Raw genomic sequence first — 27,398 nt, 5'->3', positions numbered from 1 at the left:
TTAAATTTTTGGTATAAGAATATTTGGCTAATTGCAATTTTTCCATGCAAAGTTTAGTGAAGTGGGAGAAGGTAAAAGTGATGTTATTTCATCAGTGATTATACATTTCATAGAAAACACCTAGCTGTGTTAATGTACTACAATAGACAGGTGCAGTGAAATACTTTTTTAATGCACTGCTTGAAAGGATTCCTTACAGTCTGACAACTGTGAACATAAGTTGAATGTCTGCATAGATGGTCTACAAATGTGTTGCTTGTTAATTACTATTACAGAAGAACATGAGAATCTACAGAAATTTCAAGAGATTGTTTTTTTATCGCTAGATTTCAGACTTTCTCAAGGACAAAATTGTATAGTGCTCTAAAGAGGCTCAGACATATCAACATGAAACAATGCTATGTTACCAATGTTATGGTAAATGGTCACCATTGTGACCATTACCCCAGAATATTATTAAAAAGGAGTATCACATTTTAGTTCTCAGAGGTGAAAGAGAATGAACAAGTAAGTTAATACTGGTCTTATTCAAGTTTGCCAAAGACAAAGGTTACAGTGAATAGCATTCTTCTCATACAAAAGTTACCCTATTCTATTTCTCTCAAAAACAGAAAATGAAGCTTATCATATGAAGCTGGTTGTATCCTAAGAATAAAACAAACTTGACATCAAATCGTGAATCTACCTGATGCTGATGTTCAGACTCTCTGATCAGACCACATCTTAAAAAACCCACATCAATAACATCTAAACCACCATAAGTAATTAGCACTTTTTACTCTCTTAAATGATTAAATAACAGGGTAAGTTAGGATTTTCCTGGGTCTGTGCGTGTGTTGTTAAACGCATTTTAACACTCGATAACTATTGTTACCCTGCTTAGGAGCTTAGTTACAGCACAGAGGTGCTACGCTCTTACTGCTTGAACATGCAGTAAGTTGAAACCTGAAACTCAGAGAGAAGATTAAAGATATATCTTCACAGAAAAACAGCACCAAAGGTAAGTGCTCAGTCACACTATTAACATGAACTTACAATACTGAATGGTGCTCTTGGCACTACTTCAGACCACAACGGTCTTAACACTGGAAGTTTGTAAACTCTCTACTGTATTTGGCTTAAAAAAATATTAGTGCACTCTAGTCAATCAAAACCTTGGCATTTCTAGTCTCTGTCTACTTACTGTGATATATTTGGGTTTTCATATAAATAAAAGAACAGCACAACACAGTATTTATTAAGTTGTCAGTTGCTAATGGTGCCAAATACTTCATTTTGCCTATACAACTTGAAAACTTTTCATATTTTCAAGCTGCAGTGATAGCAGCTAGATCCTTTGAAAATACAACTGAAGAGAAAACATCATCAAGATACAGTTATTAGTCACTCTAGAACAAGAGATAAAGAAAGATGAAAACAGGCTGGAGTCAGTTAGCCATAGTAGCTGAAGCTCTACATCACTATGAAATATGGCTGCAAACTCCCCTCTCCCTTTTCAACAAATGCAACAAAAATACGTGTACTTTTGCTGTTTGACTGTATCTGGCATGCAATGAAGTGCCCTGCTGATAAGCATATTAAGTAAGTACAACCCATGGAAATCTGCTGTTATGACTCACTGAAATACTTCAGTAACAACATTAAATTAATTTATGGAAGTTTATTCCTGAATTGCATTTGTTTCCACAGAATAGAAAAAAGAAAAAAAAAAGGACAGTAATGAGCTTGTAGAGGAAACTGCAAATACATAAGACTATAGATTATTTTTCATGTAATTCTAGCAGAGCTGTTGACATTACTAACTCAGTTAGTAGGACATTTCAATACACCTATTCGTATTACAGCAGGATCTAATCATCCCACTTCTGCAACACTTAAAGATGGATCCAGTGACTCACTGGGGCCTACCACCATGCCATCCCTCACATTTTAATACCACACTTACAATTCTGACAGCCAAATTTTACCAAATAATATTAGGGGTCAGCACTAGGACCAGTGCTGTTTAACATCTTTGTTGGTGACATGGACAGTGGGATTGAGTGCACCCTCAGCAAGTTTGCTGACAACACCAAACTGTGTGGCATGGCAACATGCTGGAGGGAGGGGATGCCATCCAGAGGGACCTGGACGGGCTTGAGAGGTGGGCCCATGTGAACCTCATGAAGTTCAACCAGGCCAAGTACAAGGTCCTGCACCCAGGTCACCGCAATCCTAAGCGCAAATACAGGTTGGGTGGAGAATGGATTGAGAGCAGCCCTGAGAAGGACATGGTGGTGGTGTTGGTTCATGAGAAGCTCAACATGAACTGGCAACATGCACTTGCAGCCCAGAAAGCAAACTGCATCCTGGCCTGCATCAAAAGCAGCTCAAGTGAGGTGATTCTCCCCCTCTACTCTGCTCTGGTGAGATGCCATCTGAGTCCAGCTCTGGAGCCTCCAACATAAGAAGGACATGGACCTGTTGGAGAGAGTCCAGAAGAGGGCCATGAAGATGATCAGGGGGCTGGAGCTTCTCTCCTATGAAGACAGGCTGAGAGAGTTGGGGTTGTTCAGCCTGGAGAAGAGAAGGGTCCAGGGAGACCTTATATTGCAGCCTTCCAGTACTTAAAGGGGGCCTACAGGAAAGATGGGGAGGGACTCTTGATATCAGGAAGGAATTCTTTACTGTGAGGGTGGTGATGCATGGGAACAGGTTGCCCAGAGAAGTTGTGGGTGCCCCATCCCTGGAAGTGTTCAAGGCCAGGCTGGATGGGGCTTTGAGCAGCCTGGTCTAGTGGGAGGTGTCCCTGCCCATGGCAGGGGGGTTGGAACTAGGTGATCTTTAAGGTCCCTTCCAATTCTATCCATTCATTATTCTATTTCAGTCCCACGATTTGACTCCCCTCCCCAGAGGAAACCAATGGGCTGGTCTCAACAGCTTTCAACTAAGCATAGATGTTTGCCATTCCTTTTAAAAGGTATTTTTTTCCCCCTTTAACAGAGAATTATAGTTTGTGTTGTTCTTTATTATTATAGATATGAACAGTCCGATAAAATTAAAGCATGGACATTCTTGAGTTTGAGGCTGTGCCCAAAGAGGCTTTTTGATCACACAAAAAAAGCGTTCAAATACCACATGGCATTTTGTAATTCCTTAGATCAAACTAGGTTCTGAAAAATCATCTCAGCCTTTACAATAGTTTCAAGAGTTTGGCAGCCTGAGAAGTGTTACATATTCCTAACAGTCAGTTGGCCGAAGCCTATCTAAATGCAAGACAATTCCTTTCCTTATAATATGGAGTACAACAATAAATCTTCAAGAGTTGTAAAGAAAACAAAGTGTGCTTGTGGCATCTACATGGCTCATTAATATCTCAAGTGAGACTGCAAGTTAAAAAAAAAAGCCCAACAAACGAACATCAGTACCTGGAGTTGTTTCCATGTGTGTTCTGCATTAGCACTAGTCATATGCTTCTGAGAAGACTTTCTCTAATGTACCAAGAAAGTTATTAATCCGCCATTTTGAAGTTAATGAAAAAAATCACTGGTAATAGATTTCAAAGTAGCAACATCACTATGGCACCAATACACAGGTGGCAGCAGTAAATGACCCAGTTTCAAAACTTTCTGCTCTGCAGATCACTAGCAGACTATTAGTTCAACTGTCTGCAATCTATTTCAAACTATAAAGCTTGTGAGAAGAGTTCCTACAAACAGAATAACCTATTATTCAGATTGACTTATCAACAACATAAGCATGATGCACCATGTAATTTCAAAGCAACACAAAAGCATTTGTTAAGGCTAGCAAGTTGTAATTTTTTAGGTGCTCTACTCATTCCTAGGTCATACTCTTCTATAAATCATGTCATAATAATCATCATATAAACATTGATAGATTATACCAAGTTGTTCCTATTTATGAAACACATAATGTATTACTCATCTGATACAGTGATTAGTACGCACAAAGTGCTTACTCTACCTTAAGTTCTTGGTGAACAAGGAAACATATTTAGAAAGTTAAATTGTGACATGTTTTAAAAGAAAAGGTATCTTCTTAACTTCAGTTCCTTGAAGTGTATTAAGTATATTCAGACACATAAGATCCAACAATGCCCTGAAGAGCCTCAGGCTCGTTTTAGACATGATGTAACAAAGATTGCGGTAAGAAAAAATGCACCCACATGTTGGAGGTGAAATAGCCTTTGAAATATTTGAGTTTCAAAAGCTCTACTATAAACCGTCCAATACATATCCTAAGAAGAGTTTAGCACACATCCACAAACTTATTTTGTTTGAGCATCAGCAGGTTCCTGGCCTGTGTGCAGCTTTGCACATGTGCATGAATTACCATTTAACTGGCAAGCGTTCAAGTACCTCCAAGAAGTGAGCAATTTGGGAACCTCTAGTCTGATGACAGTAGCACACCTTTAAGCATCTGTGAAATAACCACATAGTAAAGCCTCACATTTAAAGCTATATCAAGGAAAACACACTGAAGAACCCAAAAATATAACCAATTTCCTATTTAACCACTTTCACTGTCAAATGATCCGCTAATAAAAATGTGGATTTTAGGAAACTCAAAGTAGGGTATTGTCATGCTAAAGCTTCTTCCCACATGAAATCTACTTGTTTCTACCACTAAAATACATATTTATGATAATCTACAATCAATATATGTTCTTAGCAAACACCTGAAGTATTGACTGATTTCAGTACTTGCATATAAAACTGAAATAACAATAAAATAGACATTTGAAAATGAAGGAACGTGTCCATTCCCTACTGGTACTGATCAACCTTCATACCTTCTGCACATTATATAATGCTTTGCCTGTTTATACATTTAGCAGAGCAAGCTCAATCTACTTTTCCTTGTAGGTGCATTTACAGGAAGTTTTGCAGAGGCGGTCCTCCCAGTTGGACAAGCTCTCTCCATTTAAATTGCTTTTGTTTTATGCCCTCTGATCAAAAGCTATGAAGTTGCACTAAACTGCTCTGAATCCTTAAAATTTAAAGTCATCAGCTTGCCAATGAGTTTCACAAGTAACTCTACAGCCAAACCCAAACCCAAACCAAAAGTTGGTTCAGAAATCTGCTTGAGAATTGCATCACTGGCATACACAGCAGCAATAAACCACGTCAGGTAAAGGGCATTGCACAGTTTTAAAGTCCCCTTTGGGACTTTAAATGGTCAATTTACTGCTGTGCTTTAGATAAATTAATGTTTCTAAGGAAGAACGTTTTTTAAAACATTTTTAAGCTCAGTATAAAAACATAAAAGGCAAGTCTGACTTTAGTTTGAGCATAGGATGCTGAATGACCTCCCTTGTAACCTCCCTTGCTTTTCTTCCCGATTCCCACTCCCATCCCCTCAAAAAAAACAAACAAAAGGAAATTAGTTAAGCTTTAAAGTTAGGAACTTCTATCTAACAAACTTTGATGGTCAGTTTACTGTGTGCATCAAAGCAAATCTCTAGATACCAATACGTATTAAGTAGCCTTAAACAACCAAATAACCAGTGATCAGTAAACACTACGTCCCAATGGCGTTTTGACTTCTAACTACGATCAGCACTTTTGCTGTAGCCAATTTTTTTTTTTTTTTAAATAACCCACCTCTCATCAAAACACACAACCAGACGCAGCGAGCCGCTGAAGACTGCGAAGAGGCAGCGCCGCTTCTGCGGAGAAGCGCCCGTACTCCCGAGCCGGGCAGGCACACACTTCCCCCCACCCCGCCCCACCCCCGGTTTTGGAGGGCAGCCCGAGTTCGCCCGCGTTACGGGCAGGGACGCGCAGCCGGACACGTTCACCGCCTCCAGGAGGCTGGCGAGGGCTGCGGCTCCCTTGCGGACCCGTACGGGCGAAGGCGGCCTCCCTGAAGAGGCGAGGAGGTGACAGCGGGACCGCCCGGCGCTGCCCGCCCGGCGACACCCGCCCCGGCGCTGCGCTCCCGGATAACCGCCCCCCACCCTGGGGCCGGGGGCGCCGCTCCCCCGGCGGGGCCCCGTCAGGCCCCCCCCGCGGAAGGCGCCGCCAGGAGCCGCGGACGCCGGGTGAGAGCCCTCCTCCCCCGCCGCCACAGGCCGGCGGGCGGCGCGGGGCCCCCATCGCCGGCGGAAGGGGCAGCAGGTGGGAGCGGCGGAGAGTGGGGCGGGCGCCCCCCATGGGACACTCACTCCGGTGGCGGCGGGGAGGAGGAAGAAGCGGAGACGAGGAAGGCAGAGCAGCCGCGCCGCGGCCGCGGGCGGTTGTAACAGCGGTTATAACGGCGGGCCGTTGCAACGGCCGCGGGTGCGAGGCCGGCGGCGGCGGGGCGGGGCGCGCGCCGCAGCCCAGCCAGCGCCGGGCGATACGGGCTCCGGCCGGGGTCAAAATAACTGCGGGGCGCGGGGGCAGCGGGCGCCTCCCCTCAGCCCCGTCCGGCTCATCGCCGCGGAGCTGGGGCCCGAGGGAGAAGGCGGGAAGGGGAATGGCAGAAACGGGGTACGCCCTTACCTGCGCCAGCCATGGCGGAACGGACGCCAGGGTTTCCCTCGGTCCGCTCGGAAGTAGCGCCCTTGGCGGGCCCTGGCGGGCGGCGGGCCGCGGGCGGGCAGCGCTGCGGGTTGCGTGCGGGCCGGGGGAACGGCAGCGCGGCGCTTCGCCGCCGTGACATCCCGCATCCGGTCGGTGTGACAGCCCCCGCCTCGCCCTTCGCTGGGTGTCGTGGTGTCTGCCCGGCAGCGCACGGCCCAGGCCTTGCGGGGCTGCAGATGGCGGCGTGAGCGAGCCAAGTGTCCCGGTTTGAAGTGAAACAGCCGATTTTCTTTTCAGTAATTTTACGTTTCAGTTAAGCTCTTCTAACTAACTGCACTCTCTGAAGTTAATGGTACGTTTTTCAGACGGTGTCGGCTGCTAGCGGTGATAAGGCTGGATGTTTGTAATTCATACCAAGGAACAGTACCCAGAGAGGCTCCTGCTTGTATTAATTTCTGGAACACTCAAGGTCAGGTAACTTTGTTGTGTGCCCCATTGGAGGGTTGAAGTGGGAGAGCACAGAGGGGTCCCACCTGCAGGGAGGAGCGGACAGGATGGGAGACCCATAACTGACCCACGGGGTATTCCATCCCATCGGCATCATGCTCGGTATAAAAGCTGAGGGATCAAAGGGTCAGCTCTTTCTGCGATGGCCAGCATCCAAGGAGAACTCCGTTGATTTGTCTGCCTTTGATTCTGAATCCAGATCCTGAGTTCAGTTCCCTGTTGCTGAGTCCAATCTGTGACTTTCCCAGCCTGCTGGTGATGTGATTGTCATGGAGCTGGGAGCTCCATATGGTTTTGTATATATTGCATATATTTCGTTATTTTCTTTTTATTATTTTATTAATATTTTCATTAAAGTAGCCTAGTTTCTTTTTAAACTTATATGTCTCTCTTCTCTCTCATCCTTCTCTCCCTGAAGGGAGATGCTCTCCCTTCTCTGAAGGGGAGAGAAGTAAAAGAGAGCATCCGTCATTCGTTTCCATGACCAGCCCAGCCCAAACCACGACACCAAGTTAATGAGACTACTGTTTGCAGTAGAACAAAATTTGCTGCATTGTGCTTAGTGTTTGCTATTAAGTAAAAATCAGAAATGCATAAAATGTGCATTTGTTGAAGTGATGCCCTGCAAATAGTTTTTCTTACAAAATATTTTCAGATTAATTGGAAGCCCTACATAGAAAAACCTGCATTATCAGAATACTGATCCTGAAAATCAGAACTGACATACTATTTATTGGCCGTGCAATGAAAGTGCATTCAAGCGGGAACCTTCAAATCAGTCAGATTCAAAATTGCTTTCCCAGGATAAAAGGTCCCTCACCACACACACGTAGTTGGAGTTTCAGTACCTGTTAAATCTCACCTTTAAGCTGCTAAGAACAAAGCTTTGTTTTGGTATAGATGGGGTAAATCTTCCACTAACTTGCTAACAGCCAAGGTTTGCTTCTCAAAGGTGCAACTAATATTTACACAAATCTGAAAACTTCTGCAAACTCCTTGCATGGGGTAACAATGTGCAGTCCTAAGCAAAGAGTCAGTAATGGAAAGGGCAAGAGTATATTCTGGAAATGCAGCCATCACAGTGTTCAGATAATTGTAACAGAGAATTCTGATCGTAAGTAAAGTTAGGCAACAGAACAGATGATATGCATGGCTTTTTTTTGTAGTTAGTTTTAGCAGGATGTTGCAGGAGAAACAGCTGTTATTAAGTGAAATAATGGCTTGGTGGATCACTGCAGATTAGCTGCATATTGTTTTTATCCCCATATTGCACATCAGCCAAATGTCAGTGAAGGCCATAAATGCCAGTGAATAACATCAAGGAAGTAAAACAGAGTGATAATAAAAACCTGTCACATAAAGTCTTGGTTTTAATTAGCAGAAATAAGAGGAGCTACATATTGTCTGAAAGAGGTAAAACCATTTTATTTGTTAGCTTTATACATAAATAAGAACATAAATCACTGCTTACTTTTCTCTTCCCTATATGACTGCCTTACTGGCCTCTCTTATGTTTGGTCCCTCTCATGGTCAACAATTCTTCCACTTCTCCGAAGATCACTAGTGTATCTGATGTATTTATCTACCATTAGGTGACACTGTAGTTACCTTGTGTGTTGTAGTCTTGAAATGGGTGTGTGTGGCTTACAGAATCTAATGTTTGAATGACTACTTAATCTGCAGTGTCACAGCTACAGAAACGTGCAGCGCATGAGCTGACATCTACTAGTGATTGAGTTGTACTTTCCTGCATTTTTCCTTGCTTATTTTGCACCCATAAAGAACAGGTTTTTCATTTGTGGAAACTTCAAAAGAAGAGGAATTAATGTTTATTTATAGAGTAATATCAGGCGTGTGATAATGCACAGTATTATCTTGAGAAGAAATGCCTTCAACAATTCCTTCATTTAATACCGAGATGTAGTAAGTAAGTGCACATTTGAAACTATATTTACATATTTCTGTTTATTGTTTTTTTGACTAGAAACATTAAGTGAATGATATATACACTAGTATTAAACTTAAGGCACAGTACTTCCACAACAGTAAAAACAATCAAGCCCAACCAAAAGCCATAAAGAAAGACCCCAATCCTTTTCTCAGAATTCAGCTGAATAATAGGTAGTAATTAGGTATAATTGTGAAAGATACAATCATTTGACATGTTAAGTGGTTTATCTATCTGATTAGAATGAAATATTTTGCAGTCTACACAGCAAATTTTAAAATGTGCCACAAGACAATAGGTCCACTTATCATGCTGTAATATAATAGCATCTTTGTCATGTGGACAGATTTCAACTGTGTTTGCAGCATGGAAAAATGCAGTTCTTTTATACTTATACCCATACATGCTATACATAAGACCTTGCCTAGATAACAGCAGAAAGCAAAATTTCCTAGGTACATTGATAATCTAAGACAACATTTTCAAACACAACTGGCTGATGTCCACCACTAAAAGAAAGCTAACCTTACTTTCCATACTGCGACTTTTCTTGTAGGAGAGAGTTATACTTAGAAATGTTGGTCTCATTTAAATGTGGACATGCTGGTCTCTGCCTTCAGGTTTGTGCAGCTGTTAAGTGTATGCCTTCTCAGTGACCACTGTCCTCTTACAAAAAAGATTTGCTTTTCATCCTGAATGCATTACCAACAACAGTATAACAGTAAACTGAAGGATATGTGTAGTCCTTGGTCTCAAGCAGATATGGAATCCAGAAGAATAAGTTGTCTGTGAAAGGACATGACTAAGTAGTACAAATAAAATAATATATTGGTCCATCTGGCTTACCTAAAGTATGCTGAATTTGGTCCTCTTTTTTTTTTCTTTCCATTTTGGTAGTACAGAAATAAATATCACACTTTGAGTTGCCAAGTGCAATTCTTTAAATCCCCAACAAACAAAAACAGAAAGCAAAATAAGCAATTCTCTTAATTTCATAAACAAGCTGTAAAGAAAAAAAAAGAAAAGTAAGTATTTTATGTTTTCAGGAACAAATTTATCTTTACGTACCAATTTTTATCTCAAACATGGTTCATATAAAATGTTTTTAGATAAAAAAAATCTACAGCAGCCAGTCATTATCAATATTAGGTGACAACTGACAACTAAATTTTCTAGCTGTATATCCAAATAAATTAAATAGTTTGTTATTGTTTCTACCCAAGAAAGCAAAGTACAATATTGTTCAAGGAAACCTAAGTTATGCAAGTGCAGTGCACTTTACAGTACAATTTTTGAAAAACATTTATATTTTTTGAAGTTACTGCAAAAAACCAAACCAATATAAATAATTTCTTCAATGTTCAAAGGCCTTTGAATGACAGTTCTTAGATACTGTGTCAGTTAAAATTCATCTCGGATTCAATGAAACTGTGTGAGCGTAACACCTAACGACTCGATAGTGAGCAGTAAGAACTAAAGAACACTTACTCATTTATCCACGGTTGATACTTAAGACCATGAACAAAGAGATCTAATACAGTTGCTTCAGTAGCAACAGCTAGTAAAAATGCAATGAAGAGTAACTATGTCTTAGTGACACTAGACTTTTTGTCCATTTCAATGGAATCTGGAGCAATAAAACCGACACCACCTCCAAGGCTCGAGCGTCTCAAAGATAATTCAGAGGGAGGAATATGACGTAGCTCTCGGCGTGACAGTTTTACTGGAGTTACTCCTTGAAACTGTGTTACGGTTTCTCTTCTCTGGATGACAGAAGGTAGCTGAGGACGAGATTTTGAAGCCTGAGGTTCATCGGTTCCTGTTTTGTCATCACTAGTGCTTGACAAACACTCTTTGTTGCACCCAAATTCAGAAACATCTTCTCCAAGCTTGTATGAATTCTGCTGTGCTCTTAAGATACTTGTTCTGTCTGTTTCTTTTATTTTCCCTGGTTGACTATTGGTTTCAAGGTTAAGTGTCGACTTGAATTCTTCAGAAGCAACTTCTGCGTCTTCTTGACTGGATGCCTTGTCACCAGTACTGTTACCTAAAATGAAATTTATCAGGACATAAATAGCTAAAAGTTACAACACTTCTGAGTTGTCAACAAATATTAGTTAGTCAATACAGTTTTACAGCATCAGTAACTTGTAGCGTGAACATGGTGAAAAATTATCAGCACCTCACATTTTTTCCTTTCTGTTAAAAAGTTTGTCAGCTACAAAAAAATTAAAGGTATTAGCTATCACTTTCCTGTGATAAGGTGCTTGTAATACAAGCCTCACTGTTCTAACTTGTAATGTATCCTAGTAGGCACTCTTAAAATAACTGAACCGTAACAGTCAAATATGAAACTATTCATATATTCAAAAGCACTCAGCAATTACCCTAGCACAACACACAAAACACATTCTGCAAATTTGATGGCAATGTACACTAAGGGCTTTTATTATTTTTAAAGCTCAACAACAAATTATAAAGTGTTTTTATTACATTGTATTGCAGCATGCCTCAAAGCATATTCAAGAGAAAAATAACTAAATACAGAGTATTTCTTATAAAACTTAAGAACGTATGCATTTGAAAAAGTTGTAAATTCACAGGGACCCTCTCCCTTCTTCTTGCTACAATTTGGCTAGGATTGGGTGTTTCCCCACAACAACACATGCCCTGAAATAGTATGAACTTGGTATACAAGACACAGAGTAGTGTTTCTCACGCTCATTTATAATCCAACTTCTGGAATATTCATGTCCACAGTTGGACAGTGTACATTATAGTAAAGGATGTGTTGGCTCATTATCCTGCCTCGAGGGCAAAAGCTGAGCCTTAATTCACTCTGGGAGCAGCCAGGTACGTGATCAGCATCTATGTGTTAGGAAGGCATGGCACTGCCCGAGTGCAAAGAAACAGAAGCATCTGTTCCGCTGGGAGGAAGAACCAGTCGTGCTGAGCCTTAAGAAGAAACACAGTGCTAAGAAGGCTCTATTGTGCATGTGAGATATTCATGGTGTCATTGAGAGGTGTGAGACCACCAAAATTGAACCTTCTTTTCTCCTACACCTGAATAGCTCTACTGCAGGTTTGGATTCTGGCAAGTAGGACATGCAACAATTGAAAACTTACGGTAGCAGTTGGTTGTTGGTTTTTTTGTTGGAAGTTTTTGGGGTTTTTTTTTGTTTGTTTCTCATGTCCAAGCACAAAATCACATTAGCTCTTTTTTTGCCCCCCTTACAAGTCTATAAATCCTCTCTTTTAGCGTTAGTAAGTATGTAACTAAAGTAAGTTAGTTAGTAACTGAAATTCTTCACTGACAGTCTCCCCATAGGTAACTTCTATGAAATCAAGTACTGGGAGCAACCTATCTAAAACCATGACAGATGACAATGCTGTTAGTTACAACGTCATTCAGACCCTTTCAGATGGTAAAATTCCTTTTTCTTAACCACAACAGTTTGAGGTTGTAGATACTGAAATTATGTTAAAATCCACAGAAAACAGAACAAGAATTTAAACCACTGGTATACCACTGCTACAGCTACAAACCAATGTTGTCTCTCCTTTGAAACTGGAGGAGAGGTGTAATATATTCCTGGAGAATAGTTAGTTCAGTAAAAATATCATTTTTATGTCTATCTGATATACTTCTATGTGTTCATCACCCTTCAAATGGTCTACTGACAACTGCATAAATATTTTAATATACTTACATTTAGGGGATGCCAATAATTGATGGGATGACTCTCCAAAGAGGCCCTTCAATTTTTTCTTCAGCTCTCTGCTGGTTTTCTTATAGAAAAATAAGTCTTTTTCCAGTTGCTGGACTTTTACTTCGTATCCTTTCAAGGTTTCTGCAATACCTTCATTATCTTGTTCTAGGACAAGTAAAACTAGTTTAAGAACCAAATATCTCTTGTGCCAAAAATCAAAATGCCCAGCAGAATATGCCTTGGATCTTGCTGACACTTTGCTTGCAGTGGTGTACATTTTAACTAGTATGACACAGGATCAAAAAGGCCATGTCAACCCTGCCTGTCAATTTTAATAGAAGTATTTAGAAGATCAAGATCAGCAGGACCAGTATCTTTCAAGTTTTCAATATCAGCAAATTCAATACGAAAATACAACAATTCTTACACTGCTTTAAAAAAACACTCACTTTTCAGTTCATTCAGACACCATGTGTCTGTTCCTCAGCATCCTACACAATATCAGAATTAGTGACAGCCAAAATATATCTCTGAACTTTACTCTTTTTTTTTCAGTTGGATTACAGTATTTCTCCATAGTGACAGAAGATAATACTTGATGTACAATCCTCCCTCCCCAACCCCCCCCGAAGCAAATACCTTTGAAATGATGCAGTATTAACTGTAGTTTTTTCTCGTGTTCTTTGTGTTGTATGGTCAGCCGCCTGTCACACTGCAACTTGACGTGTTCAAGTGCAGACTCTAATTCACGTATTATGTTTTCCTGGTCGATGACCTTCATTTCCTGTTCTTCAATCTGCAGTTGTAATTTTCGTTCAGACTCACGTAGACCAACAATCTAAGAAATACATACATTTCTTTTGATTTACCAAACCATTTTAATAAAAGCTTTTACCCTTCTGCTTAATAGTTGAAAGCATGCAAAAGCAATGGTCTCTACAAGCCATAAGCTTATATTGGGAACAGACTTGCTGCTTCTGTAAGCTCACACTTTAGAAATGAGCTCTGTACATTTTGATCACATGGACTAGTGGATTTTTTTAATATCATTTTCCTGATTCTGGAAAACTTCCAACTTGCATCCCACAGACAACTTGTTCACAAAATCACCCAAGGTTCACCCAAGGTCACAAAGACACACCATGTCCTAATGCATTTCATTTTTTTCCCAGATGTCAGTATGATTCTTCAGTATTTCGCTGTACACAGTGCAAGCAGTGGATGCAAAAAGAGTTTATACTGGATTTAGACAAAAATAGGAACACTAGCTTGAGCTTTATGAAGCCTGCAGTTGGGAAGAATTTCAATACAACACCACTAATTAAATATGTTGCTGCTCCAAAATGTAGCAACACAGAGCACTGGAAAGAAGCAAGGAAATTTTCAGATTAGCAGCATGTTTTAAGCTAATGACCCCAAAAAAAGATATACAGAGTTAACACACAAGTATCCTATTTAGGTTAATGTAAAAATTAAAAATATCTGAATTAATACCAGATCTATTTAACCTGAAGAAATTTTCACCAAAAGCTTGTCAAATTTATTTTTATTTCTTGACACCATTTCATTTCATTGTCTAGAATAGTAACAGAAAATAGGATAAAATATTATTCATCAGTCAAAACAAACCTTGTTGAAATATTTGAAAAGGATAGCTCTGAGCTCGGCAGCAGACAGGGAAACTAGTTTTCCTATTACATTATTCTCGCTCTGTGAAAGAATCTGAGAAGATGACCTAAGCAAGTGCTGGCGATTCTGAATACTTTCATTCTTGTAATCAATAGCAGCCTCCAGGGCTTCAATTCCTTCTTCCAGCTGGAAAAGGACATGTTCTTCCTACAGACAAACACATCAGTGAGATCTTTTTTAAAAAAAGTGTAGAATTAATCTTTCTATACGTAAGATATCTTTAACATAATTCTCAAGAGTGAAACTAAACTTAAGGGCAAGACAAACTAGTAGTAGTACAGAGAATGGAATGGGGAAAAATAAGAGGTAAGAATAGAGATCTAGAACACTTGTCTTTTTCTGCCATAGTACCCCTTCCATGATACAGAGGTCGATCAAATAGTTCAATGCAAAAACAGAAGTCATGTTTCCCTTTTTATCCTTCCCTCATCCTCCCCACAGTTTGACTTTGGCTATTATTTTTTTGGTTGTGCTAGTTTTCTGTAGATTAATGAATGAATCAGGTCAGTAATGAATTCGGCAACCATAACTTCTGTAGGGAAGTGACAGAAATGCATGGCCTGAAGCACTGCAGAAGATTTTGAGAAGTGAGGCAAGTAGGGTTCTTTCTGTGAAATTATCACCTCAGCCACATGCCCATACTGCTTCTCAAGACCTAAAAATAACCTGACCATTTTATTTGAATTTATTATATCTTCAATGTAATTATACTGATCAACTCAAGTGTGGACTATCCAGGTAACATGATTTATTTTCTCTCAAAAATATAGAGGTCTTCAGGTGAAGCTTTTTCACAAAATCCTATGAAAAAAATCAAGGGTCATCACTATGCGAGTACATTGCCTTGTTCTATGTCCTGACATGAAAATATCTGCCTATGACAAACTGATGAACTTCTAGTTCTCTTATTTCTGATTACATCATCCTTAGGCCAGTGGCATCTGCCAAGGCACTACCTGAATTAAGCCCCTCTGAAGATTAACTTTGTTCACTGGTAGTGTTATCATAGCCGTATTTTAACATTGCTATTTACAGAAGGACCCAACCTCGGTTCTTTGGTTCTATCTTATCTCCTACTTGGAGACACTTTATGTTCTGATTGGAACACTTTATTATACAACACTACCTAAAACCTGTATTTATCTCAGAGCTGCTTACTTACTTCAGTTGACAACACTTTACCATCTTTCAGTTTCTCATCCACGCTATTTCTTCTTATGAGCAGCTGATCCCTTTCCGTCTGGAGAACCTGAATTTTTTCCAAAATGTCTGTCTTATCTTCAGTGGTGCTGCCCTGAAGCTGCATACCTTTATCACACAGTTCTTGATCCAGCACACTTAGGCGAGTAGACAATTTCATACTATCTTTGTTTAAAGCCTAAAAAGAACCACAGCAACCATAGATACAAAACTGAGATACATCTTCCAGTAAGAAAAATGTAAGTGAGATGGTCACATTCTGCAGTGAAAGACTTGCCTGCTTCTTGCAATGGGACCCCATTTATTTTGAGTAGGCAGCTACCATAAAATTTACTATTTCCTCGAAAGAAAACAAAAATGCTCAACATGCAGTTTTCTACATACTAAAAACTAAAGGGACTAGTCATTATGAGTTACAATGATACTTCAGTTTCTATTCACTTTTGCTACTGAAAAATAAATAACGCAAAATGTTTCCCTGTCATGTTCTCTAGTTTGCAGAAGGACTGAATCACTTTTAGATATCACATTATTTAATGCTCTGCAATAGCAGAACTCTGCAGTTCAGATTTTTTGTTTTATTTTGTTGGTGGCATTTTGGGGTGAACAAGTGAATAAAAATTATTATTCTGTGTTGTTCACATTTTAAATGTTGATTTGCTCAAGTTACACAATAACTTCATGGCAGTGGTAGAGACACAGGTCACATGGCTTGAGCCTCTTCTGCTGTCTATTTGCACCCGCCCCCCCAGTCTTTCAATCAGTACTGTCACTGCAGTAAATTTCATCTTTTCTCTTAAATCACCTGGCTAGATCTCAGTTTCTTGATTTCCAAGTGACTTTTCTCTTGCAGTAATGCTTCTTTTTTGGCTACAATGGCTTCTCTTTTCTTTAAATCTTCTTCTAGTTCTGCTAACTGTTGGTGCTGTTGGAGAATTCTTTCAATTTCTTCATCCAGCCATTTCTTTTGCTCTTCTAATTTCTGAAGTTTAAATAGAGATCCAAAGAGCATTAACCAGAACATTTTGGATCGAAATTTTATAACTATGTTTTTCCTTTTCTAGAATGACTGTTAAAACTGTAGAAGAAATTGACATTTCTGGTGTTAACATTAATTCTGCAACAGAATCTTGAATCAGAATAATACAGAAATTGGACTGTCTTAAAAAGAGGCTCAGCAATATTACATTGCTACTTTTTGTATAAACAAAATTGTATCAGAAGCCTTTAATGAAATGTATTCTTTTTTCTAAGGACAGTTATATAAATAGATGTCTTCTATATAATCACAGCAACTAAGTTTGGAAAGTACCCCAAGAATTCAGCTAGCCTATCCTCATTTCATTATAGTTGCCCAAGACCATCCATTGGTGGAAAAACATTTAAGTGACAAGAAATTACAATGTTGAAAGACAGTCAGTCAGTCAATGAGAGCTCTGATCCTGCTAGCACAGTCCCTTATAAATTTATTCTGAAGCCACAGTTTATCAGTGGATATATTCCTGATAAAGCTAAAAAGTTGCCTTTATTTAATTTTTAAAATTTCTTTTCACCTGTAAAAACTTTGGGTAACTCATGAAACTCTCATGTTCCAATGTCCACATCTGAAATAATGTAGGTGGCACTGCTGCATAGGACACCTACTTTTCTAACCCTGTTAGGAACAACCAAAACCATAGATCTCTGTCCTTTATGTCAGAAGAGAAAAAAAAAAACCCAAACAAACCACGGAACTTTTATAACAGAGCTCATCAGTATTACCCTCAAACCTACCAGGCAACGAAACCTGTTGAATTCTCATGTCTCTGAATCAGCGTCTTTGACAAATCATAGAAAGAAAAGACATTAGAGCCTCTCCTTTGCTTCATTCAAAAATAGTACAAGAGCTGCTAGACTATACTCCCAATTTTTGCTACAGCAAAAAAGAAGACAAAACTATGATGGAATACTCTTCTTCCAAACACTTTACAAAGATGACTAGGGATGAAGAAAGAAAATTTTTTTCAGGGCCCACACAGATTTGGAATAGATTAACTACCTGTAGCTCCTGTGAAGTTCCCACCGAGTTATTTTTCTTCTTTTTAAATGCAGCAATCTCTTTATCCTTAAGTTTAAGGATCTTCTGTTGTTGCTCCATCTTTAGTTGAAGTTCCTGTAAACAAACAAAAAGCCCCATTCTTCTTGTCTCAATCTGTTTTTAAAATGCATTTAATGTCAAGAGTCCACATAAGTATATAATCTGAAATACTGACCCTAAATTTACATGTAAAATTGCAATTCAGAGCTAGACATCACATAACAAAAAAAAACCCCAACAAACAAAACAACAACTGAAGAGAAAGGCAAACTGAAGATTTCTGTGAAAATGTTTATAGACAATTTCTTCGGTGCATTTGTCAAGAAAGTCATTACTTAAAACTATGGAAACCCTGGCAGTATAGTTTATTGTCTTCGGGGAAGCAGAGGCAAAGTTGGCTCATCTCATCGTTTGTCATAAAGAAATAGGAAGAATCCTACTTTAATTTGTTGCTGGTCCCGCTGAATCTCTGCTTCTAGTTGCTTCTTTTTTTCACTCTCCTCACAGAGTCTCTTCTGTAGCTGGATCTGCTGATGCTTCATCTGAGCCACGTTCTGCTCAAGTTCTGTTGCTTGTCTCTCACTTTGGTTAGATAATGAAGCCAGACTCTTAGTGTCTTGCTGCTTCTTCTGTAAGGCCTGAATGTTCATGGCAAATTTCAGCTTAATAGCAGGAAAACTTACATGTAAAATATGACTCAATTCCATGTAAAATATGACTCAATTCCTTAGTTCACTGAATTCTTAGAGACTCATTAACTTCTGCCCAAAAAATCACTCATTATTTCTGTGGTTTCTGACCTATCTGGTGAAGTCAGCACAGGTAGAATTAATCTCAAGCAACAGGAAATAGTAAAGATACAGTTCATGCCTGGCAATACAATAAAAGTACTAAAATCTAACAGAAATCACAGCCTTGGGAAATGTGCAGAGACATAACGGTGCCAGAATGCTGGTCCTGAGATCAAGTCAATAAACCAGCCACCTCTTTCTGTATGGTACTTGTCTGGCCTGCCATTCTAGAACTGAGAGGCCCAGAGCACCTAAGCTGCCCCTACACAGAGTTTCAACTTAGGCATAGCAGAACTTAAAAGCAGAAGGCCAGTGCCAAACAAATATGACCGTATTTGGCCTGGTCTTGCAGACCACCACAGTGATTTGCGTAGAGCTGGAATTTATATAGTATTTCCATAAAACATCAATTTTATTTACGCAGGTAATAAACTTGCAATAGTCTCCTTGTGTAGGTTCTTTTATGGTACTACATACAATAGTGTATGAGCATCTCTTATCACCCACTTCTTCCTTGGTTTCTTATCTACCAAGAAAATACTGTATGTATCTAAACACATACATGTTAAATGGCATTCTGAGTATAATAGTATTAAGCTTCTCATTAGCTACTTCAACACAAACAGCTTCCAATGTGTAAAACTGGTAAGTTTTACAAGCAGAGTGTGATAGGTGTTCAAAGGTGATAGTCAGACAGAGATTAGAAAATCTTAACAGTCAGATCAGCAATACCTGCACTTTCAACTTAGCTGCATCCATCTTCTTCCGGAACTCTTTTTGTAACTTGGCTTTCTCAGGAATGTCTTTCAGCTCCTTACTGTCCAGCTCCTGAAGCCACTTTTGTGTTTCAGCCAGCTCCATTTTGGCCTGCTCAGATTCTTGCTCCAGTTTAGTTATCTTCAAAGAATATTGCCTGCTTACAGACTGAGCATCCTTACCTTAAAGATACCATATCCAAATAGTTTAAGAACACCAGGATAATCAGTTGAAATTTAATACTTAATTCTGTAGTTGAATCATTACTTAATTCACTCTGGCTAACCCAATAATTTCTGAGACATTTTCCAACCCTAAAGGAACACACAGTTCCTTTCTAACTCTGAAACAGATAAGGGAAGGAGTCTTAAATGTGAATTCTTCATGAGTCACCTGATTTTACCAAATAAAGTGCCATCTGAATGCCAAATAAAGTTAAATTATTCTGCCTACTCTAGTTCTTGCTAAAATGGTTCTGTATTTCATAAATTTTTCTTTTTTTCCCAGAAGAATATGCCATTTATTTATTACTTAACTTTCAGCTTAATAATCAGTAAATAACTTTGTATTTTGTTTCTACTCTCTGACTTGCCCCGTTTGGGCATTCTGTCACAAAGTACTATTTTCGGGGACACAGAATTTTTCCATATGCCAAAAGACAACCTCAAGACAAGGGATGCATGTGAAGTGTGACTGAAGGGGTTGAGCATAGAGATCCTTACTGTTATCATAAGGCTAGTTTCTGGCAGGCAATGTATACCAGGACAGATGTGTAAGGGGTGTAGGCTAACAGGGACACTGACCTTTTCCCTCATCCACTTGTGACTCCTGCGTCTCTACTGCTGTGCTGGGAATGCTTACATTCCCAGCACAGTGGTGTATCTTCTCTCCTATCCCAGACACCATGTGACAAACACATGTCCTCGAAGAGATCAGTAGCACTGAGCACACATGAAAAGTTACACTATTGGTGGATAAAAGCAATACTTAGCAAAGCACAAAAAATATTTAACAAATACATCTGCGTATCATAGCAGAGTGGGCTGTAATAAAAATTTACAGCCTTCAGTGCAACCATAGCAAGTAATAAATGAAAGTTATGAATCTTTAAGTTATTAGAAGTATTCTTGCATAAGATAATTACATAAAAACTAAGACATGCGGGAATTCAGAAGATTTGTGCCTTTTCTTTTGTTTCTGAATATATTAATTCTAATTTTCCCCACAGTAGACGGTTACCTGTTCTTACTAATTCCTTAATAAGTTCCTCTTTCATTTTGATATTAAGTGCAAGTTCTCTCATTTTTTGCTCGGCCTCAATGAGTCTCAACTCTGAATTCTTTAGCTTCTGCATGTTAAAAACGTGACTTTTCTGGAGGCTGTTAATCTCTTCACCTTGAAAGAAAACAAAGCAATATGGAGATAAAAAATCTGGAATACACTCTGTATCCAAAAGATAGTGCTCTGGAACATTGTATGTGTGGAGTTCTTCCATATGAAGTAAAAGAATCAAAAGAAGAGAATAGCGTGAAGAGTCTTTTTCCTGCCCTGTGTCTAACAGGAAAAGAAAGGATGGTATGCACTAGCATTTCAAGATCCTAATTGGGAGGACAAATATTCCTGAATCCATTTCAGTGCATCTCTGATAAGATAATAGCATCTATTTTCTTTCATTGAAGCAGTACTAAAGATTTACATGTAAACAGCTTTTCGATGTGTGAAGTGCTTTCCTGCTAATAAGTGTTAGTTAAACATTAAGGTCACCGATATCTGTTTCAGAAAGAGGGAGAAGAAGAGAATCTCGAAAGCCTATGTTGAACTATTAAAAAAAATATTTGTATCAAATACACATATTTTGCTGGAAAGAATAATTCTGTCATTCTTGCATATTCTGATCCTGTAGTAAGACTTCCTCTCATGACTTCCATTTTACCTGTGGTTCTGTCAGTCTGTAGTGCAGATTTGGTGGCTAAACCAGACTTGTCTACTTGATACTTCATGTCACTTAAATCAGGAAGAAAGCACAGAGATGCCTGTTTTCGTGTCCATGTTCGGTTTATCGAATGCCTAAGGAAGAATGAAAAACAGGCTATGTTCCACAGAGGGTATTTTTTTTTCTTTATGCTTGATGCAAAGTACATGATCTTAACAGAGAAGAATCCCAAACTCACATAAGCATTTGTACCTTCTTTCCCATCCACTCCAAACCTCCCTACCCCCCTGATCTTCATGGTAGATTCTGGCCCCAGAACAAGGATGATGCAATCTTTATTAAACCAAAAAACTATGTTTATCAAACTTATTTTGTAATATGCCCAGTTGGTCCCAGAAGTTTACCGTAAGTAACATCACAAATGGTCTCATGTTATGTCAGGATTAGGCAGTAATACTACCTTTGCTATATAGTTGTCTGTATCAAAAATGAAAGATTAACAAAAAATTACTTAAATGAGGTTTTCTTTTTGCTGCCTGTATTTTCTTCCTCTTCATCGCTCTGATCAGAGAGATGGCAGTGAAGGACTTTATCCTGATCTTCTATGTTGCTCAGTATCATCTGGCTGCGAGCACGGAATTCTGCCATTACCCGGGCCAGGGAGAAGGCAGGGGGGCTGGTATAAGCCTGTCAAAAAGCACACAAAAAAGTGATGGGTAAAACCACTTGCAACAGTTCAGCAATTCTTTACTGAAATTTAAAAAATATTTCATTTTAGAACTCTGGCATCACCTGAGCTTGTAAGTAAAATTACAGAGGTTTTCTATAATAACTCTGAATACCTTGTAGCAAAAGGTTTTGCAAGAGCTCAGAGCACTTGTTCCAAATGTGAAAGAAGGCACTGTTAGCAAGTCATTATCCAGCCTATTCAATATATCAGTAAGAATAATCATTCATTGTTTTATAATGCTTCATATTTGAACCCTCAAAACCCCCAGGAAAACCCCAGAAAGACTTAAACTTACAAGTGACAATTTTAAGCCTCAACATTTTGGACAATTGTGGCATAGAATATGTCGCAGGACATTAAAAAGTAACTTTTCAGAGTCTTCAATGGGAAGCTAAACAGCATCTGAGAAAGCTACCATAATTTGTCATGTCAAGTCTAATAATTGAATTATAACCATTACAAAGTAAAAGAAAGAAAATGTAACATTTAAGTAGACCTTACCTTTCGGGTCTCTGTCCCTGAAGGAGGGTGAAGGGAGTGTAGCAGACTCTTTGTGAGTGGGACACTGTATGGCCTCCTTGTAGATGCCACAACAGCTGGCCCATGTCCACAAGCACATGAGAAATCCAAAGTTTTCACATCTGTAAACTTCTCTAATTTTTCTTTTAGCTGATCAATAAGCATTTGCTGTTCCACCATTTTCTCATTCTCATGGGGAAAAAAGAACAAAGCAAAACTTTTGCTGATCATGAGCTCTGTATCACATTCAGCATTCCTAAATTCCTTGCAAAGGTCATGAATCTTCTAAATCACTCACTGATCCTAAATTCTTCTGCACTGCATACGCAAATTCTGCAACAAACTGAAAATTCTATGGCATATCATCAATCTAACACACACACGCCAACTCCAATAAACTGTAGACATATTTTTGTCCAGAAAGACTTATCCCAGGTAAGTTACATTAGCTTATCTAGGCATCTAGTGAGAAGTATATTACACACTTATCAGTCCATGCTTACTTTATGTGTGTGATTATGGAGAAATAAAATGGGAATTCAACAAAAATGTTCAAATGAAACTCATGGTCCGAGTCTAATTAATTAAACACGTACACAGGCTTCCTCTTCCTCTTTGAGCAGTTCCATTTTAAAGATTATTTGTATTAATAAACATAAACTTGTACATGATCCCAGGATCCCTTGTATGGGCTACTTCTTTTTCTTCTACCCAACCTCAACTTTGTTGGTAATACTAGTTTGGAGAATTTACTTGCCTGCTTCTCCTGCAGCAGTCTCTGTACACTGTTTAAAACTACTTATCTTACCTAAACTGACTCATCCATAAGAACAAGATTATATACTTTTTCAACTCCCTCTATTCCTTTCAATTCTTTTCAAAATAAAAAAGTAAAAAGTAAAATCTGGCCTAGTAACAACAGGGAAGTTGAAGAATAGCTAGTGATAGTCAACCAAAAGTATTCAATGAATAATACATTTTTATTAATTCTTTGTATCTTGTTTTCTTAGACTGCAAATTCCTTCCAAACACACATAGACAATGCCTTGCAAATTGACATTTTGTTGGAATACAATACATAATATTCCTGTGTCATAGGAAATAGAATATATATATATATGAATAGCATATTTATTATGACTTTGGAAGAAGTAAAGGCCAACTGATCCACCTTGAAGCTATTATTTAATCCTTTTAAGACTTTTTGTCCCTGATACCTTTGTACATACAACCCCACAGTGCAACACCTGTTACATAAATATGTATGTGTACAAACATTTAATATCTATCTAGTACCTCCTACTTTTAAAGTTCTTATTCTATCATGTATCACTTAATTACATATTCCTGTGAATACAACTTAAAATATTTGACAGAAGTGTTTGCTTTTCATTATTCTACCTATCTGATGTTTTTAAATAAAAGCAGCAGTTTAGTGGATTAAGTACCAAAATGGTGTCTGAGACCTCTCAAGCTTCTCTCCTGTCTCTGATACCGAGACAATCACGATGTTTTACCTACACTGTGACTAAGTGTAGTGTAGTGTCTACATTGCAGTGTGCCTACGTTGCATTCTCCAGAATTTATATAAGCATTATCTCAGTGTAACAAGCTGACACTATGCTGTACAGGTTTTTTAAAAAAAAATCTAGCCAGAGGTGACAGAAAAGAAAGAAAGTGACAGAGGGAAGAAAAAGATGATGACTAGTATACTTACCTTTCATCCATTGACTTTCCCCAAGCCATTAGCAAAGAAGAGGAAAAAGGAGAAAAAGTAGAATAAGGAAAAGAGTACTAGCTAGCCATGCTTATGCTTTTCTCTTTTAAAAAGTCAGATAATAATTTATCTATCATCCACATGACAGGCAACACCAGGAAAATATTAACTATTCTATTTATGGTGTCCTGGATCTTGAAATGTTATGCACTTACGACCCATCGTAATTCCATTAGCAGGCACAAGATCTAGAGAAGGAAGGAGGCAAGCAGTGTTTCCTCAATTTTGTCTAATAGTAAATGCTTAGAAAATTAGGAAGAAATTCTGTCTTACAAAGTAAAAAGGGAAAAATACAAATATATAAAAAATATAAAATATAAAGCTATAACAAAATACGTTTCTATACAACCTTTCAATTAAAGCATTGTATAGGATCCTTATAGTCCTTTTTAGATTCTAAAGAATCTTTAAACGCCTTTCAAATCCTAATTCATTAATGGTCCTGAAACTACTTGGCAATAACACACTTCTGGGGAGAGGGGTGTGTGTTATGCTTTAGGAAGCGTGGAGAGGATGAATGATTGACCTCATGTTATACAGGAAGGCTGTGGCACAGACAAGGTGATATACAAACTTCTTGAATCACATTATTGTATTTCATCCACTAGATGAACTCATTAAGTGATACAGTTCTTATTCAGACAAAATGTCCATAAGATTGACAAGTAATTATGTCCAAAAAAGTCCTGAGGGACCTGTCTTGAAATAATGAATGCATTAATACAGTGGAAGGATGGATCAATACAGATATAAGTAACATGTACCAGCGGAAAAATACCTGTAATCTATGTGTTTCTTGAGCCTCCTTTAAAGATTCCAGGTGTTCTTCATTTTCCTGTAGTAATGTTTTTATCTGATTCTGCAGTATCTGCAGTTCATGATCCTTCTGGCTAAATACTTCTTCATCCATAACTAGAGCCTGCTAGATAATAAAAGAAAAGTTCAGCTGGGGAAAAGGAAGAGCTGGAAATTTACAGCTGGAAATAATTTACAGTTGGAAAATGAAAAAAAAAAACCCACAAAAACTCATTTGTTGTTAAAAGATGTGATCAGAACTGTAAAGTTTTGAGGTATGTGTGGCAAATTGTCTAAGTGGTTATCTGTGGTTTCTACCAGTTATTTCTTCACTTCTGTTTCATCTATTGATTTTCTTCAGACAAGTTTCTTTCTTTCAAAAGGAATAATGTACCCATAACCAAAGCTACTTTATTGAAGTAGATATCTAAGTCCAATTATCCTCTTTAGGGTGCTGTAAGATGCGGCCACAAGATCCCAGCATCAACCACAGGATTAATACACTTCCCAAATGAAAAAATAAGGACAGCTGTCCTCACTCTGCAACTCGGATAACAGACTAAAGATTAAAGAAATCATAAGAATCCTTTCTCAGATGTTCTAGATAAATAATCCAATGCCGATTGAAGGAGACTTCCAAATGTTTCTCTTCTAGAAAGCCTGCAGAAGCCAAATACATGGAATACAAAGCATGGAAACATCGTGTCTTAGTGTTCTAAAATTGGATACTTCTGTACAACTAGCTTACCTCCATCTTACAAGAAAAGACAACCCTTAATAGCTTTTAAGAATCCAATCAAGAACCTGATGTCTCTTTAGAAAATAGACCATTTTCCAAAGTCTGTGTACTAAATGTAGTTGACAAGCGTATTCTGAACCCAACTGGTGCTGTACCAATATGCAGAGTTGAGCCAACTACAGAAAAAAAGAAGTGTGCACAGATGTTATCATGGTGACAGACTGGGGCAAGGTGAAGTGATAGGAACCAAAGTGTCGTATTGTCCATATTGTATTAAACATACATAACTAAAATTAGAATATATTTTCTCAGTTATATTGGGTGTAAGTGTCAAGGGTTTGGTGGGGGTGACTGCATGGGTGGTGTCTGTGAGAAGAGACCAAGGTCCAAGACCCCATGCTGGACACAGTTGGTTCCAGACGACTTCAGGGGACCTACTGCAGGGAACAGCTGAGTCCCTCAGCCAAGATGGTAGTGCTTTTGTGATAATATATTTAAGAAAGGGCACAAACTGCCAGACAGATAGAAGAGGAAGGAACCAAAAGAGTGAGAAAGAGCAGAATGAACACCAGGAGGAGAAGGAGGAGGTGCTTCATGGTGGAGCAGCAGATACCCACACTGCAGCCTAGGTAGGACCTGCACTGGAGCAGATGGATATTCCTGAAAGAACTGCTGCCCATGCAGAGCCCATGCCAAATCAGAGGAAAGGTGCAAGAAGGAAAGAGCAGCAGATAGAAACCGCTATATACTGACCATAAACCATCCCCTGATGTCCCTGCACCACTTGGCAGTGAGGGAGCATATGGAATGAAGGACTGAAGATAAGCCTGGAAAATGGGGGGAGGAAAGGTAGTGTTTTACCCTTTGTCTTTTTGTTGCCCACTACCCAAATAAGTAATATTTTTTAATTGGCAATACATTAAATCATTTTTCCTCAATTTGAAACTGTTTTTTAATTGGTAGCAATCTCCCTGTCTTCATCTCAACTCCCATTGCTGTTCTTCCTATTTTTTCTCCCCAAGTCCTGCTGATGGAGGGGTGAATGAGTGGCTGGGTGGGAGTTTGGCTGTTAGCTATGGCTAACCCACTACACCAGTATTTTTATTTTGTGTAAGATAGCATTATCCAGGCAAACATAGCCGTTAGCAAAGAAATATGTATGTACAGACAAGAATAGGCCCACTATTAGCTATTAAATCTGTCCATATGCAAGCTCTGTTCTTGAGTCTGCACTGTCTCATTTATTTTAGCCTCTCCCTAACCATCTCCTCCTGGCTGTAGATGGTGTACTCACCTGGGGAAATTTAAGTTTAAACTCAGCTCTTATACTGTTTTGAACCTGGGAAACAGAGGTTTAAAACAAGCTACAGAAGAAAATCAAGTAAGAAAGACACTGTGATTTAGACTGACTGAGAACAAAGAAAATAAAGACTTTGTTGTATATGCAATTGCCTGGTAACGACCTACACACTTATCACAGTATGGTGTGCAAACTGAAAATGGGCTGATGTTATAAAATTCTAGCTTGTTGGAATACTGTCTCCTACTACAAGACAGACTTGGATCAGTTTTTCTAAGCTGTTCCTCTTATGTCAGAACTTCACTCAGTTTCAAACTAGTGTACAGGTATTTTAAGTTACAAAATTAATTTTTATTTGAGGCTCTGTTTATTGTACACTAATCTGCATTATTCCTAGTCAACATTTTAACTCAGTACA

General features: G+C 38.8%; 2 protein-coding genes across 14 annotated transcripts in view; both read right to left on the bottom strand.

The window, feature by feature from the left end:
• Positions 1 to 6,630, bottom strand: part of GKAP1 (G kinase anchoring protein 1) — a 30,652-nt gene extending 24,022 nt beyond the window's left edge. For 2 of the 6 annotated variants that reach the window (XM_054186578.1, XM_054186573.1), the window contains exon 1: positions 6,170 to 6,303. The gene's annotated coding sequence lies outside the window, so the exon portion shown is untranslated. Of the gene's footprint in view, positions 1 to 3,407; positions 3,612 to 4,335; positions 4,423 to 5,606; positions 5,720 to 6,169; positions 6,304 to 6,488 lie in introns of those variants that run through there. The other 4 variants (XM_054186575.1, XM_054186574.1, XM_054186576.1 and 1 more) reach the window with 4 other exon arrangements.
• Positions 6,631 to 8,452: 1,822 nt separating this feature from the next.
• Positions 8,453 to 27,398, bottom strand: part of KIF27 (kinesin family member 27) — a 32,335-nt gene continuing 13,389 nt past the window's right edge. For 5 of the 8 annotated variants that reach the window (XR_008463767.1, XR_008463771.1, XR_008463768.1 and 2 more), the window contains 15 exons: positions 24,925 to 25,068; positions 22,352 to 22,558; positions 21,632 to 21,807; positions 21,121 to 21,254; positions 20,427 to 20,582; positions 19,164 to 19,369; positions 18,081 to 18,278; positions 17,602 to 17,715; positions 16,369 to 16,545; positions 15,526 to 15,741; positions 14,304 to 14,510; positions 13,314 to 13,512; positions 12,675 to 12,839; positions 10,453 to 11,011; positions 8,454 to 9,967 (listed from right to left, as the gene is read on the bottom strand). Coding sequence is in view for 1 of the 8 variants with exons in the window: in XM_054185316.1 (XP_054041291.1) it covers positions 10,548 to 11,011; positions 12,675 to 12,839; positions 13,314 to 13,512; positions 14,304 to 14,510; positions 15,526 to 15,741; positions 16,369 to 16,545; positions 17,602 to 17,715; positions 18,081 to 18,278; positions 19,164 to 19,369; positions 20,427 to 20,582; positions 21,121 to 21,254; positions 21,632 to 21,807; positions 22,352 to 22,558; positions 24,925 to 25,068 (2,763 nt within the window). In the remaining 7 variants the exon portion in view is untranslated. The other 3 variants (XR_008463772.1, XR_008463770.1, XM_054185316.1) reach the window with 3 other exon arrangements.

Source organism: Rissa tridactyla, chromosome Z, assembly GCF_028500815.1.
Source record: "Rissa tridactyla isolate bRisTri1 chromosome Z, bRisTri1.patW.cur.20221130, whole genome shotgun sequence".
In the NCBI taxonomy this organism is placed as follows: Eukaryota; Metazoa; Chordata; class Aves; order Charadriiformes; family Laridae; genus Rissa; species Rissa tridactyla.
The sequence above is the reverse complement of the archived record's forward strand: the minus strand, read 5'-3'. Positions and strand labels throughout refer to the sequence as shown.